Source organism: Jaculus jaculus, chromosome 2 (genome assembly GCF_020740685.1).
Source record: "Jaculus jaculus isolate mJacJac1 chromosome 2, mJacJac1.mat.Y.cur, whole genome shotgun sequence".
Classification (NCBI taxonomy): Eukaryota; Metazoa; Chordata; class Mammalia; order Rodentia; family Dipodidae; genus Jaculus; species Jaculus jaculus.
This window is the reverse complement of record NC_059103.1, coordinates 55,609,646-55,628,731: the sequence shown is the minus strand read 5'-3', so window position 1 is coordinate 55,628,731 and position 19,086 is coordinate 55,609,646. Positions and strand designations below refer to the sequence as shown.

Genomic DNA, 19,086 nt, shown 5'->3' with positions numbered 1-19,086 from the left:
GTGGGCTCTCCCCTTTCTACTCCTCCTCCTATGAATATCTTTCATGCTCCCTCCTGAAATAAGATTTTTCTTGTGCCATATCTTAACACGTGAAGTGCTGTGGAAACTAGAGGAAAAGCTACTAAAAGGCTTTCAAGAAGGTAGAATGTTGGAGACAGGCTGTTAAGTCTCTTAGAACTTTGAAGAGGAGCACCAAGAGTCACTTGTTCATACTAGTACACCTTTTTTCTGTACCATGGGTAATTCCTGTAGACACTCATTTTTCCATGATTTTACTAAATTAAAAAAAAAAACAGTTGCACTTAATGAAAGATGATACATGAGGTTTTTAAAAAATATATATTTTATTCATTTATTTATTTGAGAGAGAGAGAGAGAGAGGGAGGGAGGGAGAGGGGAGAATGGGCACGCCAGGGCCTCCAGCGACTGCAAACAAACTCCAGATGTATGTGCCCTCCTTGTGTATGTGGCTTTTGTGGGTCCCGGAGAATCGAACCGGGATCCTTTGGCTTTCCAAGCAAATGCCTTAATCGCTAAGCCGTCTTTTCAGCCCCAACGTAAGTTTTGATGCCTGTATACCTTGCATAGTGTCCTAATCAGGTAAATATGTTTTATTTCCTTATATAAAACAACAGTATGGTGGTGTACATCTTTAATCCCAGCACTCAGAGGCAGAGGTAGGAGTATCACTGTGAGTTTGAGGCCACCTGGAGACTACAAAGTGAATTCCAGATCAGCCTGGACTAGAAGTGAGACACTACCTTGAAATTTAAAAAAAAGAAAAAAAAGAAAAAAAAAAAAAACCTCAGAAAACAACAGTATGCAAAATACACTTTTCCTTTCTGACATTCCTTCAGGAAATTAAGAAAATTGTCATATTTTCAGGCTCACAGTAATGAATAATCTTACTTAGCAAGTTAATTGATACTCACTGAGAGGAAGTTAACCTGTATGTTTCTTCACCAGAGTCCTAGTGAATGTTAAATAGAAGATAGTCTTAGATAATAAGAGTTACACTCCTTAAGTTAGTTAGGCTATTTTTAAGTTTTAAGAAAGATGCAGTATTTTGTAGTTTCATGAGGTCATAGTGCCTGAGGATATTGCAAGCATTGCTCCCTTAGCACCTGAGAATGCCACTCCAGTGTTGGCATAACATCTGAAGAGTATAGAACTGCTCCTAGACCTGTTTGCATGTCATTGCAGTCTACAGTGCAATTATGTGGTTGCTTTGGTCATACCCTACTTTGTACATATCTTTTCCTCATTTGAAAAAAAGGCCAGAGTGAATGTTTAATGGGGAAAGTTTTCACAGTGTGAATTTCCGGTGTCAGAACTCTCCAGTATATCTCCCATTAGTTAATAGTTTGTGAATAAATTCTGAAACAATATTGCTTGCCTCTCTTTCATTCTTAAAATGTGTATAGCACATTTTTCATGTTTTGTAAAAACTGGGAATGATGGCTTGAAGTCAGGATGGGGGGGGGCTCCAGCAGCAGGTGGGGTAAGCATGCTTTCCCCACAGATGTTTACCTGTGGGGTCCTGAGTGACAGTGTGTTTTCCCACAGGTCTCAGCCACCTTTGCAGCTAGTTTGGTTAGCAGCCCAGCCATTGGAGCTTACCTTTCTGCAACTTACGGAGATAGCCTTGTTGTGCTGGTAGCCACAGTAGTGGCTGTTGCGGACATCTGCTTCATTTTAGTCGCGGTTCCTGAATCTCTGCCAGAAAAAATTAGACCTTCTTCTTGGGGAGCTCAGATTGCTTGGAAACAAGCAGACCCTTTTGCGGTAAATGAAAATGTTTATTACATAAATACCTCTCTGAGTCAAGCAAATATGAGAATTTGTGTGATGCCTCAATGTTTCCAGCAGTTGTTGATTTATTCCCTTCTCTTGCAAAAGTTAAAAATTTTGTTGGGCTTGGTGGTGCATGCCTTTAATCCCAGCGCTCAGGAGGCAAAGGCAGGAGGATCACCATGAGTTCAAGACCCACCCTGAGAAATGAATTCCAGGTCAGCCTGGGCTAGAGTGAAACTCCACCTCGAAAAACAAGAACAACAACAACAACAATAAAAACAACAACAACAACAACAACATAAATAAATAAATAAATAAATAAATAAATAAATAAATAAAACTCTGAAAATTTTACTTACCTGTAAAGGCCCAAGGTAGTTGTTGCATCAAGAAATCTAGAAGTACATAAGCCAAGTATGTCATAAGGGAAGAGATGGAAAATAAATGATTAAAAGCTCTGTAGCACATTTCACTTCAGTAGCAGTGCACCATTTGACCCTGTTCAGTATTCCTATGCGAGTAAGGGTTCTTCCACAGTGTAGCATTCAAAAACTTCTTACTGGTGTGCTACATACTAGTTTTCTACTAGGTTCAGACAAATTAAAATTTGAGGAATACAGTGACTGAAAATTTGAAAGGTGAGTCAGGAAAATCAGATGTTCAAGTTAATCCTCAGTAGCATAGCAAGTTCTGGGCCATCTTTAGCTGTATAATACCCTCTCTTAAACAGTCTGTAACTTACTGTCACATCAAAGTAATTATATCACAAATTGAGAAATGAGATTTTTTTTTAATGGATTCTCTTCAGATTATGTTTATAGGATGGTCAGGGTCTGTTTAGAACTGTAAATCAATGTTACTAACTAAGATGGCCTTTTTTAAAGTTATAATATCAGAAGGAACTTCAGAGATATGGTGATAGGTTTAGTATTAAGGTTCACTTTTATAATGCTTTGTTACTGTATTGTCATAGATGAAAATAGTGATAGTATCCTAGGAACACTGGTGACTTTGTGTCTATTGACTTTTTGTGTTCCTGGTTTCTTCTTATGCCCAGTCCTTGAAGAAAGTTGGAAAGGATTCTACCGTGTTGCTAATCTGTATCACAGTGTTTCTCTCATACCTTCCTGAAGCTGGACAGTATTCAAGTTTTTTTCTCTATCTCAGACAGGTGAGTTGTGGGTGCCTTAGTAGCCTTTGAACATGAAGACTATCTAAGATTGATATTTGTGTAGAGATAATTTGGTGAAACAAGTATAGGAAAGATAATATGTGAACATTTTTCTAGTGATAAATATAGATGCTGACAGAGAATAAACAAATAGGGACTTGATATACATTGATGGTTTGCAAGATAGCAAAAAGCCAGGTGTGTTTATACATATAGTCTCAAACATATGCATGGGAAACAGAAGTATCTCTTGGACTTGAGACCAACCTGTGTAAGATGGCAACACCCTATTTCAAAAAATATTAATAGAGTTTAGTGAGATATCTATTGGTAAAAATTTCCTTGAGAATTAGTATAGAGATTATAATGAACTGAATTTGCTATAGATTTTGAGACCTTTACTTAGCAAAATTAAGAGGAAAGTCCCAAAATTTCTCATATCTCAGCCTCACTTGTATGTAACCTTCTCTGCTGTGAAAGAGCTGGCACTAGAATGATTTTTGGTCCAGTTGATACATTAACATATTATCAGTCCATATCTGTAGTTTGTGTTAGGTTCACTTTTGGCATTTTATGTTCTGTGAGTTTATACAAAGAATGATGTATATCCATCCTTCTGATAGACTACAGAATATTTTTACTGGCTTAAAATCTCAGTGCTCTGCCTATTCATCTATCCTCCTACCCTGAACCCTGGGTAACTACCTATCTCTTTACTGTCTCTATAATTTTACGTTTCCCATAATGTTAAGTTACAATCATAGCTTCTCACAACTGATTTCAGCAATTGTTTGGGTGCACCAGTTTATCCATTCACCTGTGGAAGGATATCTTCATGCTTTTGTACTTTAGCAATTATGATTAAAGCTGCTATAAGCATCCTTCTGGTTATATATGTCTTAACCTTTTAGGTTTGTTTTGTTTTCCAAGTATTTTCAAGGCAGGGTCTCATTCTAGCACAGGCTGACCTGAAACTCATTCTGTAGTCCCAGGTTGGCCTTGAACTCACAGTGATCCTCCTACCTCTGCCTCCCAAGTGCTGGCACCAGGGTGATGGCAGTAGATACTGAGGATGCCCAAAATGTGCCAAAGCAGACATCCAGAAGCTGCTGAGAGCTCACCACTAAAGTAGACTTAAAATACACCTACCAGGAACTTTGTGAAAGAAGGGCAGAAAGATTATAAGAGCCACAGGGTCGGAGGGAATATCCAGAGGCTAGTTACCACCAGTCTTCCAATGACTGCTGTCTCACAACACAGAGCTCACAACCTCATGGTAAATATCAGCATCTCTTGGAGGAGGGCCCTCAGTGGATTGGGGTTAGGAAGGAGGGAAATGATACCAACACATAATAAATCCATAAAAAGTTTCTAGTTCATAAAAGAAAGAAGTCTGTTACCACCTGCAGCTCTTCCTAACATTTTAAGCGTGTGCAGTAGTGTTCCCTAGACTTTATAGAGGGCTAAAGTTTATTCCTACATGCTCTGATTTGGGTCTGGTCATGCTAGCTTGCTCGCCTAACCTCATCACTGGTAATTCAGCTGCTGCTGTGGACCTCAAAGTGTTTCTTGAGTCAAAATCTTTACCTTCATGTGCTTTCTTTTTCCTTCTTAAAACTGTAACCTGAGGGCTGGAGAGATTGCTGAGTAGCAAAAGGCACTTGCAAGGCCTGATGGCCTGGGTTTCAGTTCCCTACTACCCATGTAAAGCCAGATACACGAAGTAGTACATGTATCTGGAGTTGATCTGCAGCGGTGGGAGGCCCTGGCATGCCCATAATTATTTTCTCTCTGTGTCTTCCTTTCTTATGTCTCTCTCCTTGAAGTAATAAATGTATTTTTAAAATGTGTAATCTATTTGGTCACTCCCCCCAACATATCATTAACTTAAAATAACACAAATACCATCCTTCCTTTTTCAGGTAGTCTTCAGTCTATTAACTGAGCTGGCTTTCATTTGTTCTTGCCTTGTCTATTACTAATTTCTCTGGAGAAAAGCCTTTTCTTGTGGCTTACTCCATGCTAGCAAACAGACCTCCTCCTAAGATAAATTTCTTAGTTTTTGAAGGTACTTTAAATGAAATTTGATAAACTCCATTAACCTAGTTTTACAGAGAATGTGAGGTTAATTTTTTTTTTTTTTTTTTTTTTTTTGAGGTAGGGTCTCACTCTGGTCCAGGCTGACCTGGAATTAACTCTGTAGTCTCAGGGTGGCCTTGAACTCATGGTGATCCTCCTACCTCTGCCTCCCAAGTGCTAGGATTAAAGGCGTGCGCCACCACGCCCGGTGAGGTTAATATTTTAAACTGGATATGATAACATACTCTTGGGATTCATGCTCTTTGTAGAAGGAGTCCAAGTTTCAGGCCAATCATGGCCATATAGGGAAGACACCATTTCAGAATCAAAATAAAGACATAAACAAGGCAAGTATTTTATTGATGACACATAGATAAAAAAATTTTCAAGCTGTTATTTTTCTGCTGTGCTTATTTTGGTAGGTAGAGATGAGAGATTTAAAGACAGCATGGCAAGATAAGCATTTAATGTAGATATTATACTCATAATTGAGTTATATGTTTAATGTAAAAGAAATGTGTGGGTCCCTAAATCCTCAGGGTGCCGTTATGCACCACCTCCCCAAAGGTGTTAAGACAACTGTGGAGCAAGGTCTTGTGTGGCTGTGAATGAGATGGGAAGAAACATCTGTGAGACAGTTTCAGAGAACAGCTCATTTGTCAGGGGACTGAGTTTTTATAGGCAGTTGAGAGAGAGCAGGAAGAGGGTTCTAAGGGGATTGATGGGATCAAAGGTTGTTTACCAATGCCTAGGGATGTTCATTCCAGCACTTAGGGAGAGGGTCAAGTGATCTATGTAGTTGTTGGAAGTGTGTTGCAGGGGGATGGGCTATGTGAAGGCTGCTGGCTGATACCATATAAGTAGTTTCCTAGGCAACTGGCCAAAGGTCACAAGGCTGTGAGCAAAACCTAAGTCTCAGGAAGTCCAGGTGCCTCCTGTAACCTGGGAGCCCTTAGTGGTGCCTGGCAGCTCAGGCCTGTTTAACCTCAGTGGCCCAGTGCCCTTATCCAACAGAAATGTAGGTAAAATGAGAAAGCACAAAAAATCTGTACCTCTTAGGCTGGGCATGATGGTACATAACTTTAATCCCAGCACTCCAGAGGCAGAAGTAGGAGGATCAGTGTGTTTAAGGCCAGATTGAGACTACATAGTAAATTTCCAGGCTAGCCTGGGCTGGAGCAAGACTCTACCTCAAAACCAAACCAAACCAAACAAACAAAATACCTCTTTATACAGATAATAAACGCCTATGACTTATTTTCCTAACATTTTCTTTATGTTCATGTCATCAACACCACTAGTTTTAACAGTAAAGTAGAATTATTTGAAGTTACTTTGTCTCTCCTTTGGGCTTTCCTGCTCCAACAGTGTGCTTTCCCCTCTATTTCAGTTTTTTCTCCTCCCTTTCTCTTTCTCTTCTGTTCCTACAAAGTTTTAAACTTAAAAAAATGTCAAGTCATTTTATATGTTTTCTGTTTTGAGAGCAGTTAATACAAGTCAACAATGTTAAAGTATACTTGATATCTTAAACTGTATATTTAACAAGAAAGTTTTGAGGGGCTAGAGAGATGACTCAGTGGTTAAAGTGCTTGCCTGCAAAACCTTACAAACTAACAACCTGAGTTCAGTTCCCCAGTACTTATATGAAGCCAGATACACAAAGTGGCACAAGCATCTAGAGTTTGTTTGCAGTGGCCTAGAGGCTCTGGTGCACTCATTCTCGCTCTCTCTTTCTCTCTCTCCTATTACAAACAAACAAATGTATAAATAAGTGAGAAAGTTGTATCCAGAATTATTTTTTGACAACTCAGTTAAAAAAATAGACTGTAAGTAGAATATTTATCCAAGTAAATCATAGAAAAGGCGCATCACATGAAAAGATGCACAGCATTATTAGCTATCAAGACAATACAAATGATGGGCCCGAGAGATGTCTCAGCAGTTAAGGTGCTTGCTTGTAAAGCCTGACAGCCTGAGTTCTATTCACTAGTATCCATGTAAAGCCAGATGCACTAAGTGGTGCATGTGTCTGAGGTTTTTTGTAGCAGCTACAAGGCCCTGGTGCACTCATTCTTTCTCTGTCTTGCCTTGTAAATAAATTTAAAAAAAAGTTTTCAAGAGAATGTGCATCAAAATAACAAGATATCAACTTCACGTATACTTGAATGTCTATAATTAAAACAACAACAACAACACAGGGCATGGTGCACACCTTTAATCCCAGCAGTCAGGAGGTAGGGGTAGAAGGATCATCTAGAGTTTGAGGCCAGCCTGAGACTATATTGTGAATTCCAGGTCACCCTGGGCTAGAGCTGGACCCTACCTTAACCCCCCCCCCCAAAAAAAATAATTGTACAAGATCAGAACCTTCATGTATATTGTAGCATTATAAAATGGTGTAGCCTCTGGAAAAGAGACCAGTAATTCCTCAGCATAGAATTGCTAGATGACTCAGATCTGTTCCTAGGCATTATGCCCATGAGAAATGAAAACTCACATCTCATGCAGAATATTGTATATACGTCATTACTCCCCCCCCATAACCTAAACATTTTTCTGAATGAATGGATCAATGAATGTTATCTATCCATACAACACACTATTATTAGGCAGTAGAAAAAGTGGTGCTGATAAAAGCTATAACTTGCTGAACAAACTTTGAACACACTGAAGCAAGTCTGAAAGTGCCACATTGTGTATGACTCTATTCATATTAAATGTCCAGAAGTAGATGAGTGGTTAGGGGAGTTGTGGACTAACTAGGGCATGGAGTATCTAACAGGTACCATGTTTCTTTGAGGAGTGATGATGAACATTTCAATTTTTTTTTTTTGATGGTTGCTTAGAGTACAGAAATTCTAAAACCTTTGATTTGTAACTTACAAGGTTTACATCATATGATTTTTAAATTCTTACTCCATAAAGTGTGGGAAAATGTGTATTTCTAAACAGATTGAGAAGTAACTCAAATAAAGCTACATTTTCAGGTTCCTAATTGTCTTTTCCCAAGTCCCTTTCCCTTCTTTCTCTCTTCTCTTTGTGTAGCCTTGCTTGTCTTGGAATTTAATGTAGATCAAGTTTGTTTTGAACTCAGAGATGCCTGTTTGCCTCTGTATCCTAATGCTGGGTTTATAAAATGAACCACCACACCCAGCTTCAACATTTGTAATTTCATGTGATTACATAGGAATATTGTTAATGGTAACAACATAGAAATCAGAAGTTCCAGTCTTACAGTTGTTACTACTTAGTTATGTAGCTGCTATTAACTGGTTATATGGAGTAAGGAACTTATATATGAAATGAGAAGAATTTATAAAATAATTTTAGTGAAATTTTTGTGTATTTTGTAGAATTTAGTTAGGACAAAGTAATTTATCCTTTTTTTTTTTAAATTTTATTTACTTATTTGAGAGCGACAGACACAGAGAGAAAGACAGGTAGAGGGAGAGAGAGAGAATGGGCGCACCAGGGCTTCCAGCCTCTGCAAATGAACTCCAGACGCATGCGCCCCCTTGTGCATCTGGCTAACGTGGGACCTGGGGAACTGAGCCTCGAACCGGGGTCCTTAGGCTTCACAGGCAAGCGCTTAACCGCTACGCCATCTCTCCAGCCCTAATTTATCCTTTTTAATGCTTAAAAAATTTTAATCATTTTAGAACCACTCTGAAGGTCAGGGAATTAAAAGTCACTGCTAGCAGCTTTGCCTGCTAACTCATTAGAAGTGCCAGAAGAGCTCTTTAGAATTTCCCTGTCTCTGGACCATACCTCAGGGTCAGATGCAATTGTCGCCAGTGGGTTCTGGGATCTTGCTTCTCCCTTTTCCCTTTTCTCCTTTTTTTTCACCTTCTCTGTTGACCATATGATTTGAATATGCAACCAGATTTGAGAGTCAGTGCCTTTACTAATGATTAGATTCTGGCTCAGCATCGTCAAGTCAAAATGTTCTCATGTTCTCTAGTGCATGTTATATATCAGTGTATTTTTCTCTTGGCAGGTTAGAGACAGGAAATGTAAAACAATAGCCACAATAAAATTATCGAATATTCATTCACAATTTAATTTGTGCCTGCTTACAGTGTTTTTTTCTTTATCAGATTTAAATATAAATTACGGGTATCAGCTTTTGACACTGCCCTAATTTTCTGCTGGTTTTGTAAATGTCCTCAACTATTTTATTCCATTAATTTAATCGAACAAAACATTTCTCATTATGTCTCTATTACTAAAGGTTTTTTTTTTTTTTTCTCTTCTATAGGTCATAGGCTTTGGATCTGTTAAAATTGCAGCATTCATAGCTATGGTAGGAATCCTGTCTATTATGGCTCAGGTAAGTGTCATTTCTGGCATATTTTTTTTTAATTATTTTATTTATTTATTAGAGACAGAAAGAGAATGGGCGCACCAGGGCCTCTAGCCACTGCAAATAAGACCCAGTCACATGAACTGTCCATCTTGTACTGGGGAATCAAACCTGGGTTCTTAGAGGTTTTGCAGCCAAGCACCTTAACCACTAAGCCATCTCTCTGGCCCTTACACATACTTTTTACGATACAAAACTTTTCTTTTTAAACTTAACCACAGATCCACAAAAAGCCACATAATTAGAGACAGTGAGGTCCCATGTACTGTTCAGCTACTTAACCCTGTGTAACATATCTTGCATATACCAAATCCAGGAAGCTGACAGGGACCCCACCCCAGGATCCTTGATAGAATGTTGAGGTCCTCAGAACTCAGGAGAACTCTATATCTTTGAGTAGAATAGTAGTTGTAATTTATGCTGGGTCATTCTGGTCTTTTACACTGTAAACACTGTAAGCAGGCACAAATTAAATTGTGAATGAGTTTTCGATAATTTTATTGTGGCTATTGTTTCACATTTCCTGTCTCTAACCTGCCAAGAGAAAAATACACTGATATATAACATGCACTAGAGAACATGAGAACATTTTGACTTGACGATGCTGAGCCAGAATCTAATCATTAGTAAAGACACTGACTCTCAAATCTTGTTGCATATTCAAATCATATGGTCAACAGAGAAGGTGAAAAAAAAGGAGAAAAGGGAGAAGGGAGAAGCAAGATCCCAGAACCCACTGGCGACTACTGCATCTGACCCTGTGCTGGTCTTTTATTCTAAAACAACCACGTCTTGCCAAAATTTAGCCAGCAGGATGTTTCAATGTTATGAGCTGTCTCCATGATGGAAACCAACATAAATTAGTACTTTGGAATATGGGCATTAAGCATTTTCCCACCTCTTTACATGTAAAAGGCAGGACAGATATATGTCCTTCGATTATGACAGTGTTGTGCTCAGGGCCATTCACTATATTCCTAAGATGCTGCCTTTAAATGACCCCCAGGCCCATCACTTTTTCTCTGTGTGTAACTATGCAGAAGAAATGAGAAGGCTGTGAAACTATTCCTCTAAAACATGAGAATTGACACGCTTCATGGGTAGGCTTCCAGCCTTTTGTTGTGGTTTTTGTTTCTGCTGTATTAGTGTAAATTATCCTAAACTGCCAACTGTTCAGTCAATTAAGTGCTTGGCATTTCTCCAGACATGTGAGTTGTGGTCTTCTCAGTCATAACTGGGAATAGCTTTGTGAACCTTTTTGGAAGTATCAGCTGGGTCCTGGGTAGACAAACTTCTCTGGATAGAGTCCAAAGGCCCCAACCAAACCCCAGGTCAGCTCCAGACCCCATATACTAAAGAGATGCATCCTTACTTCCCACACTTTGTCATCACAGGCAGTGTATACTTAGAATTCCTTGGTCATCAGAGAGTGGATTTCACTGGCAGAGTTTGTTTACTGATTTTGAGTTGGATCAATTCTGGTGTGTTCACATAGTTTTTCTACAATTGTCTCTTTTCTTTATAGACTGTCTTTCTTAGGATCTTGATGAGATCACTGGGCAATAAGACTACTATCCTCCTCGGCTTGGGCTTCCAAATGCTCCAATTGGCCTGGTATGGGTTTGGATCTCAGGCCTGGTAAGCTTGCCTTTAGATTCATATATAATTAAAACAAATGCAGCAAATGAATAGATATGCTGTCTTAGGTGGGCTAAGGCTACTTTACTGTGGTAAAAGTAGGACTTTTCACTGGTTTACTGTCGTAGACATTTCACCTTTGGCAAAGGTGGAGCTAGATAGTTGGAAGTTGACTTGTAAAGATTGCCTGCACCTCATGATGCTGTCATTGAAGCCAGTCATTGCTTAATTGAATGTGCCATCCAGTAAAGTTTTATCTTTAATTTTTTGTTGTTGTTTTTGAAAAACAGTTACATTGTAGTCCAGACTTGGCTTGAGCCTGTAGCGGTCTTCCTGCCTACAATTCCTGAGTGCTTGGGGCTTATAGACATGAGCACTTGGCCCAGCGTTGTGTTTGCTCTTTAAGCTTTTGTCCATTTTTTGGGACATCACATGAAATGGGGGAAAACAAAAAGAGAAAGAGAGAGAGAGAAAATGAATAAATGAATAATGGCTAATAGTGGAAAGCTTCACTAGCGTAGTCAACGTAGGTGGTAACAAAACCATAAAATACAGCATTTGAGTTTGATATACACTAATACATTTTTTTGTGTGCTTTTTTTTTTTTTTTTTTTTGGTTTTTCGAGGTAGGGTCTCACTCTCGCCCAGGCTGGCCTCGAACTCTCAGCGAACCACCTACCTCTGCCTCCCAAGTGCTGGGATTAAAGCGTGCACCACCACATCCAGCCACTAATATATTTTCTAAGGTTATGTATCCTGAGACAGCTTTTCAAATACACTCCTTTTTGGTTCTCTTAAAGGAAAGGAAAGTCAAGATAAGGCCTGTGAATTGAAAAGGAACAAAAGGAAAACAGTTCTGTTTCACTATGTTGCAAGTAACTCTGTGTACTTGATTGAATACCAGGGTCCCTCTGTCTGTTTTAGACACTAAAATTGGTCCTTACCATGTAATGATAAGTGGCATACATCATCTAGAGAGAGTAAAAAATGCTGTAGTGGTTCAAGGTTAGTTGGGAAGCAAATAAGATATTCTGAACTTTATTTAAATCATTGTTCTTTCTGTGGTGCATTTTATGTAAGATAACTTGTTTGATTCTTAGTGTGTGACCCCCCCCCCCTTATTTATATTTTGTTCCTGGGAACTTCAGATTAATATCCTACTTACTTAAGTCTGCAAATTCTGAAAAAAAACTTTGTGGTCATAAAAGGTTTCCCCCTCCCTTCTGTGGACCAGAAGTATTGAAGGACCACTTAAACAGTGTGGTCCAGTGGGTTACAAGTGCCTTTGGTACCTTACTCATTTCTCACGTTATTGTGACTAACATGTCAGTAAGGGAAGCAGGGTCTGTTCATTTAGTTGGTGGCTGAACACATTGTGGATGGATAGCCAACCATGCAGCTCAAGGGTGATGTAAGTAGTGAACATTCAAGTATGGAGAGTAGAAAGTCAGAGTTGGAAGTGTGACATTCTTTATAAACTTCATTGAGCTTGCATATGCAAATGATAATAGGGAAACCAAAAGAGGGGATTTGAAAGAAGTAATATAAAGATCTTTCTCCTAACCTGTGAAGTTAACAGTATATTTATTATCTGTGCATTGTATAACCTAAATTAAAAGGAAAACAAAACAACCCCCCCCAAAAATACTGACACGGGGTTCAGTAGGTAGCCCAGTGTATGAGACAGATTCAGGTTCACTGAGATGAACTTCCAGACTAGGCACAGTTATGGAGGAAGGGATATTTAGTGAAGCCCACAGATCCAGAGGAAGTTCCATAAATGCCAAAAGAAGCTGGCCTGCCTTCATAGGACCAAGCAGAGAGAGAGAAGCACAAGCCAAAAGCTACACAGCACACTTCAGGAACTCCTGCTAGGCACACTTTGCATATCTTTAGATTGAAATCTGAAACCCACCACCACACCTAAAGATCCACCTAGTGACATTGCCTCCAGCCAGGTGGCTGCAGAATGCTGACTACAAACAATAAAGAACAATATATTGGGGGCCATCTATTTAAACTAGTACACCCAGACTGGCCTCAGTCCTGCCTGAACCTCCTGAGTGCTGGTATTACAAGTGTTAGCACCATCCATAGTCCCAAGAAATCCAGCTTTTAAAAAGGGGAAAGTAAAATGGAACACAAGAAAGCAGAAATGTTTGTACTTTTTTCACTGACCACTGAAACAAAAACAACTTGGGTTCTGACTGAACCTACCCTGTGTTTTTCAGGATGATGTGGGCAGCAGGCACTGTGGCGGCTATGTCCAGCATCACATTCCCAGCACTCAGTGCCCTCGTCTCTCGGAATGCAGAGCCAGATCAGCAAGGTGAGGAGGTCATGAGCATTGCTATTTCTTCTTCAGTTGGATCTTTTCTGCCTGGAAGTCTAAAGTCCTGAGATCTCTCTGTGGTTCCTGATGTAGGAGCATACCTGTTCACTTTGCCAAATATGAAAGTTCTTTTATAAATAGAAAGTGTCCATTTTCCTTTTCCAGTTTTGACTCTTTGTCTATTACTGTCAGAATTAACCAGACTTTAGTCACATGTCACAGATTTTTATTATATGATAGTTAATTTATATATTATTAATACATACTAATATTCTATTAATGTGTATAATACATCTATTCTTAAAGTAGTGTCACTTGAAGGCCACAAATAGGTGTGAACCTTGGTTACAGTAAACCATCTGGTTCTTTTTTGCTTACATGAATCTGAGCTAAAATCACAAGCTACCCATGGAGGACTGTCCTGCTGTTCAGTGTATGGATTTTCTTTATTTTTATGCCAGAATGTTATAGATACATCTAAATATCAACATGCAAAGATACTGGAATTCATTGTATTAGGTTGTATTATATTTAGATATATTTATTTATAGAAATAGCCATTTCATTTCCAAGCTATTGTTTTACCTACCATGACAGAAAGTAGAGATACCTAGAATTTGGCACTTTCAATAAAGAATTTTATAGAACACGTTTTCACTGAAATGCCTCTGGAATCAGATAATAGCCTTAAGAATTGAGTCTTCCTGGGAGTGGAGCAGAAGCAGAGAGTTGGTCTGTATTCACACTTAGCCAGTGTTGTATGAGGTAAAGGGAAAATTGTAATTATAAACTGTTAAATGATCTAAGCACAGAAGACCCAGTCCCTAGAAGACCAGAAATTATCTGGAATGGGAAATAAGAATTTTACATTTTATTATTCCCTTTTGCTAGTTAATTCTAATCCAAAAAGACTTCAGAGAGTAAGATCCCTGTCATTTTCTCTTCATAAAGATCTTTGTACAGAAGACACTGAACATGAAGTAGACATAATAAAACCAGAAATATACTGTGAAATGAATGAAAACATGATGAAGTTTTCCTAATGACTCTAAGATGATCTCTCAAATAATTAGCCTAAAACATTATGGCTCAATCCAGTCAAAACTATCATAATTTTTGCAGAGACATTTATCCTACCCATAACTGAGGGATAACTCCACAATGCATGACCCATATACCTCAACGAGGAGGGTCCAAGGGGAGGGGGTAAGTGACGGATGAGCCTAATAATAGTACCAAACTGACTGTATTCGTTGAATACAAAACTAATTAATTTAAAAAAAAACTATCATATTTTGTTAGAGTGCACTAGCTTAGCTCTATAACTTGAAGGAAAGGCTGATTTGATTGTGTTCTCTTTGTCTGCTTTAGGAGTTGCCCAGGGAATTATAACTGGAATCCGAGGACTATGCAATGGCCTGGGGCCAGCATTGTATGGCTTCATATTCTACATGTCCCATGTTGAACTGAGCGAACTGGGTCCAGAATTGAGTTCTGATGATGGTCCTCTACAGGTAATTTGATGATCTCTACTGGTGTACCTAATTATAGCAAAATCTAGTTGGTCTGAAATTTAGACTGTTCTTACTGGTATATGGCTATTGTATTTGTGACAGCAGTTCAGTGTTCATTGCTTCCTGGTATCAGAGAAGGGTTATTTTAGAGATTCAGTGTCTTTTGAAAGAAATTTGTCTTTACTCAGCTTCCTTTTTCACTTGTTATGATCAGAATGCTATTCTTTGGTTAAGCACAAGCTAAATAAACTAAGAAATGACTTAAAATCCAGATAATGAGTTAGTTGTGATGGCTCATACCTACAATTCCAGCACTCAAGAGACTGAGGTAGGAGGATCCCTGTGTTTTCAAGAATACCATGGACTATAGAGTGATTCCCATGTCAGTCTGAGCTAGAGTGGACCCTGCTTTGAAAAACAAACAAACAAAAAATCCAGGTAATGGAGCTGGGGATATTGTTTAGTTGGTACAGGGCTTTCCTAGCATCTCATAATTTAAGCATGGTTGCATATACCTACAATCCCAGCACTGATGAGACAAAGACAGGAGAATTAGAAGTTCCATATTATCTTTGTCCACATAGCAAGTTTGAGGCCAGTTTGGAATACATGAGACCTGAGATCTTAAAAAAAAAAAAAGCCTTAGTTAAAAGTTGAGCTGGGGCTGGAGGGATGGCTTAGCAGTTAAGGCATTTGCCTGCAAAGCCAGAGGACCCAGGTTCGATTCCCCAGGACCCATGTTAGCCAGATGCACAAGGGGGCACATTCATCTGGAGTTCATTTGCAGTGGCTGGAGGCCCTGGCACACCCATGTTCTCTCTCCCTCTTTCTCTGTCAAATAAATAAATAAAATTAAAAGTCGAGCTAGCGTCCTTCCTTTGTCTTCCCTCCTTCCTCTTTCTCTGTCCTCCCTCTCCTCCCCTCCATCCCTTTTTTTTTGGAAAGAGAGAAGCTGGGGAGATAACTCACTCAGTGAGTGCTTATTTTACAAGCATGAGGACCCAAGTCATTCCCTAAAACCCAGATGAAAAAAGTCAGGCATGGTGACACATGTTCGTTATCCCAATGCTGGGGTGTAGATAGGCAGGTCCATGGAGCTCCTTGGTAGCATTCTAGCCTACTTGGCAACTTCTAGGTTAATGAGATATCCTATTTCAAAAATGGTGGGCATTAAAATACCCGAGGAATAAAACCAGAGGTTTTCTTCTGGCTTCCATGTGCACACGTGCGTCTGCATACACATAAAACAGTATTTAATATAGATTTCCAGGTAAACTTGAAATTAGCAGTATTCATGTATTTGTTGAAGCATATGGTCTGAGGCCACAGGATGTGATTATGGATAAAAAGCCATTGCTATTGTGGGCTTACAGGTTTGGTTAAACTGTTTAGAAGCAGTACAAAAAGCAGTGGTTAGTTGCCCTGGGTTATATTCCAAACACAGCTCTCTAGCATTTGCATTCACATTTAATGAAATGCGTCCTCATGAAAGAGAAACATTTCACTGGTGGCATGCTTTTGTGCAACAGTCAGGAGGAATTGCACTTAAAAAGACTGAGTAAGAAAACATGATTGTGGTAGTACATGCCAACCCTTTGAAGCAGAGCCATCAGGGCCAGGCTAAACCACATAAGATCCTGACTTGAAGAAAGGTACAGAAAAATAACCAAATTCTTGTCTTCATGTGTTTCTTTCCTATACCCATCAGGGAGCGTTCGTTCCAGGCCCGCCATTTTTATTTGGAGCATGTATAGTTTTTATGTCTTTTATGGTTGCCTTATTCATCCCTGAATACCGGAAAGCCAGTGGAGTTCAAAAACATAGTAACAGCATCAGTGGCAGCGTAACCAACACCCCTGAACAGGGCATTGATGAGGACATTGAGCCACTACTGCAAGACAGCAGACTCTGGGAGCTGACCTATGAAGAACCTGGAAATCAGTGCACTGAACTATAACTGCAGAAAGGGATTCTGCAGACATCATCTCTGAGAACCATGGAGGAGCTGCATCACATGGATACTTACTTCATGGTGCTGGAGGCTCGATGCTTGCAGCATCCTTTGGGCCAAATTCAGTGACTGACTTCCTTCATCTTTTGGCCCTCACTCTTTTCTTTCTGTTCCTTTTCTCCCATTCTTTTTCTTTTTTGGACATTGAGCAAGGTGAGATCAGAAATGCTTACTTTCAAGTAATATGCAACACTCAAGGTTATCGGGAGTCCAGACTTTGAAACTTAAATAGAGAAGGCTTTACATCTGGTAGTCTGGTAGAAAGGATCACTTTAGTAACTGGAATAAGAGTGACAGCATTTGTTCTATAGGTGCAGGACTGCCATCTTGAGCAAAATTTCAAGTAGAGAATCTCTTCCTTTGTCTTTTTCTGAATCACTTACTTAGTAGCTCATTGGTATTGATGAGTGGCTATCCTTAAGAGTCACTTTGTGTCAGGGATCTATTGACTTTGTCCAAAGGGCAAATGCAAGGCTATATTTATTTTCTTCTTGTAAATGAGAATCGATAATAATTGACCAGTGATCACTTTTACCAGATAAAGGAAACCATTCTTATTAATTGAAATCATGTTGAACTAGCAACTTGGATACTGGACTTTGTGTCCTGAGGAGATCCAAGGTGATGTTACAGAAGAAAGAAACAGTAACAAAGTCAAGCCAGGCATGGTCACGCATGCCTGTAACCCCAACTACTTGGAGGTCGAAGCAGAGGATTACAAGTATGAGGCCATAGTGAGACCCCATCTCAAAACAGGCAGCATTCCAGTGGCATCAGAGAAGTTGGAGCGTGTGTCAAAAGAAAATAACAGTTTGAACATTCCCACAAAAGCATGAGAATTCGTAACCTGATATGATGGAGTTTATGTTCAAGTTCAGGCTCATTACTATTTGCTTTGTCCCACATCTCCCATGACCACCTCATCCATCATACTCCTGCCTTAACTGTTATGTTATATGCACTTGTTTTCAGTTAACTTGTATGTTAGTAATCTGACATTTGAATCTCATAGGAAAATGCATATCAGGTTCCTCTCTAAACTGAGGGTTTGGAGAAGCTTCGTTTCACGTAAGTGTCTTGGTAATTTTTTGAGATGTTTCATGGACAAAGAAAACGTTACAGATTTATATGTATTTTGCTGCACAGTAACTGGCCCATTAATTTGGGCCTACCTTTAACAAAGCACTCCTTTGAAAGTTTTAAAAGTATGAAATACATATAGACACTTGTAAAGGTTTTTATTTTTTTGATGGGTACTGTGTAAATCTTGTATTTATAAATGTAATGAAGGTATTGTTAGAAAAAAATATATACAACTTTTATAAAGGATTGTATACTGACTGAATTAATTTACAAGAAAATATATTTTGAAGCCTGTTCTGCCACGAACAGAGATAACATATCTTTTTACTGTTGTTGGTTTTTAGGGTAAGCTTCCTAATGCAAAATAAATTTGCAATGGATACTTTTTATGTCCTGTGATTTTTTTTTTTTTTTAAATCTTTTTCATGTTGTATGTGTGGTATATCTGCTTGTTTAAATGGCTGTGTATGCAGTGTTTATGTACCAGTGTGTGTGCATGTATAGGCCAGAGGTCAACATCCAGTGTCTTCCTTAATTGCTGTCCACCTTATTTATTGAGACAGGATCTTTCACTGAACCGGAACTCCACTTATTTGAAGTAGATAGGCTAGCTAGCCAGGCCCTGAGGATTTCATCTCTGCCACCTCAGTGCTGGGATTATAGGCCTGGCTCTTCTTTGAGTACTCGGGAACCAAACTCTTCACAACTATATTCATGAAAATAGGGAAAGGGAAAACTTCTGCCCTCTTATTTATAGAAGTATTGTTTGTAATAGCTCATAGGTTAAAAAAATCTTACCAGGTGATCATGAATACATAAATACTATGTGATTTTATATTTTGCTATTAACTTTGGTTTGTATTCATAAGTTGGTTGGTATTTGTTTTTGTTTTGAGTCATGTTGTACATGTATTACTGTGTGGTCTTAGCTTGTCTTGAACTCTTAATCTTCCTGCCTTGAGTTCCTGAACACTGGAATTAAAGATGTGAACAGCCATACCTGGCACTCCTAAGTTTTAATAATCGTCTTTGGGGCTAGTGAAGACCCACCTCAACTGTGGGTAGCAGATTCCATGGGCTGGGTGGGCTTCTGACCGAACA

The 19,086-nt window shown here is 39.0% G+C and overlaps 1 protein-coding gene across 1 annotated transcript in view; it reads left to right on the top strand.

Moving 5' to 3' along the window:
* Positions 1 to 18,372, top strand: part of Mfsd14b (major facilitator superfamily domain containing 14B) — a 57,840-nt gene extending 39,468 nt beyond the window's left edge. The window contains exons 6-12 of the mRNA XM_012948397.2: positions 1,567 to 1,785; positions 2,852 to 2,965; positions 9,303 to 9,374; positions 10,933 to 11,045; positions 13,277 to 13,374; positions 14,749 to 14,891; positions 16,600 to 18,372. Of these exons, the coding sequence (XP_012803851.1) occupies positions 1,567 to 1,785; positions 2,852 to 2,965; positions 9,303 to 9,374; positions 10,933 to 11,045; positions 13,277 to 13,374; positions 14,749 to 14,891; positions 16,600 to 16,848 (1,008 nt within the window). The 3' untranslated portion in view covers positions 16,849 to 18,372. The remainder of the gene's footprint in view (positions 1 to 1,566; positions 1,786 to 2,851; positions 2,966 to 9,302; positions 9,375 to 10,932; positions 11,046 to 13,276; positions 13,375 to 14,748; positions 14,892 to 16,599) is intronic.
* Positions 18,373 to 19,086: the final 714 nt, after the last annotated feature.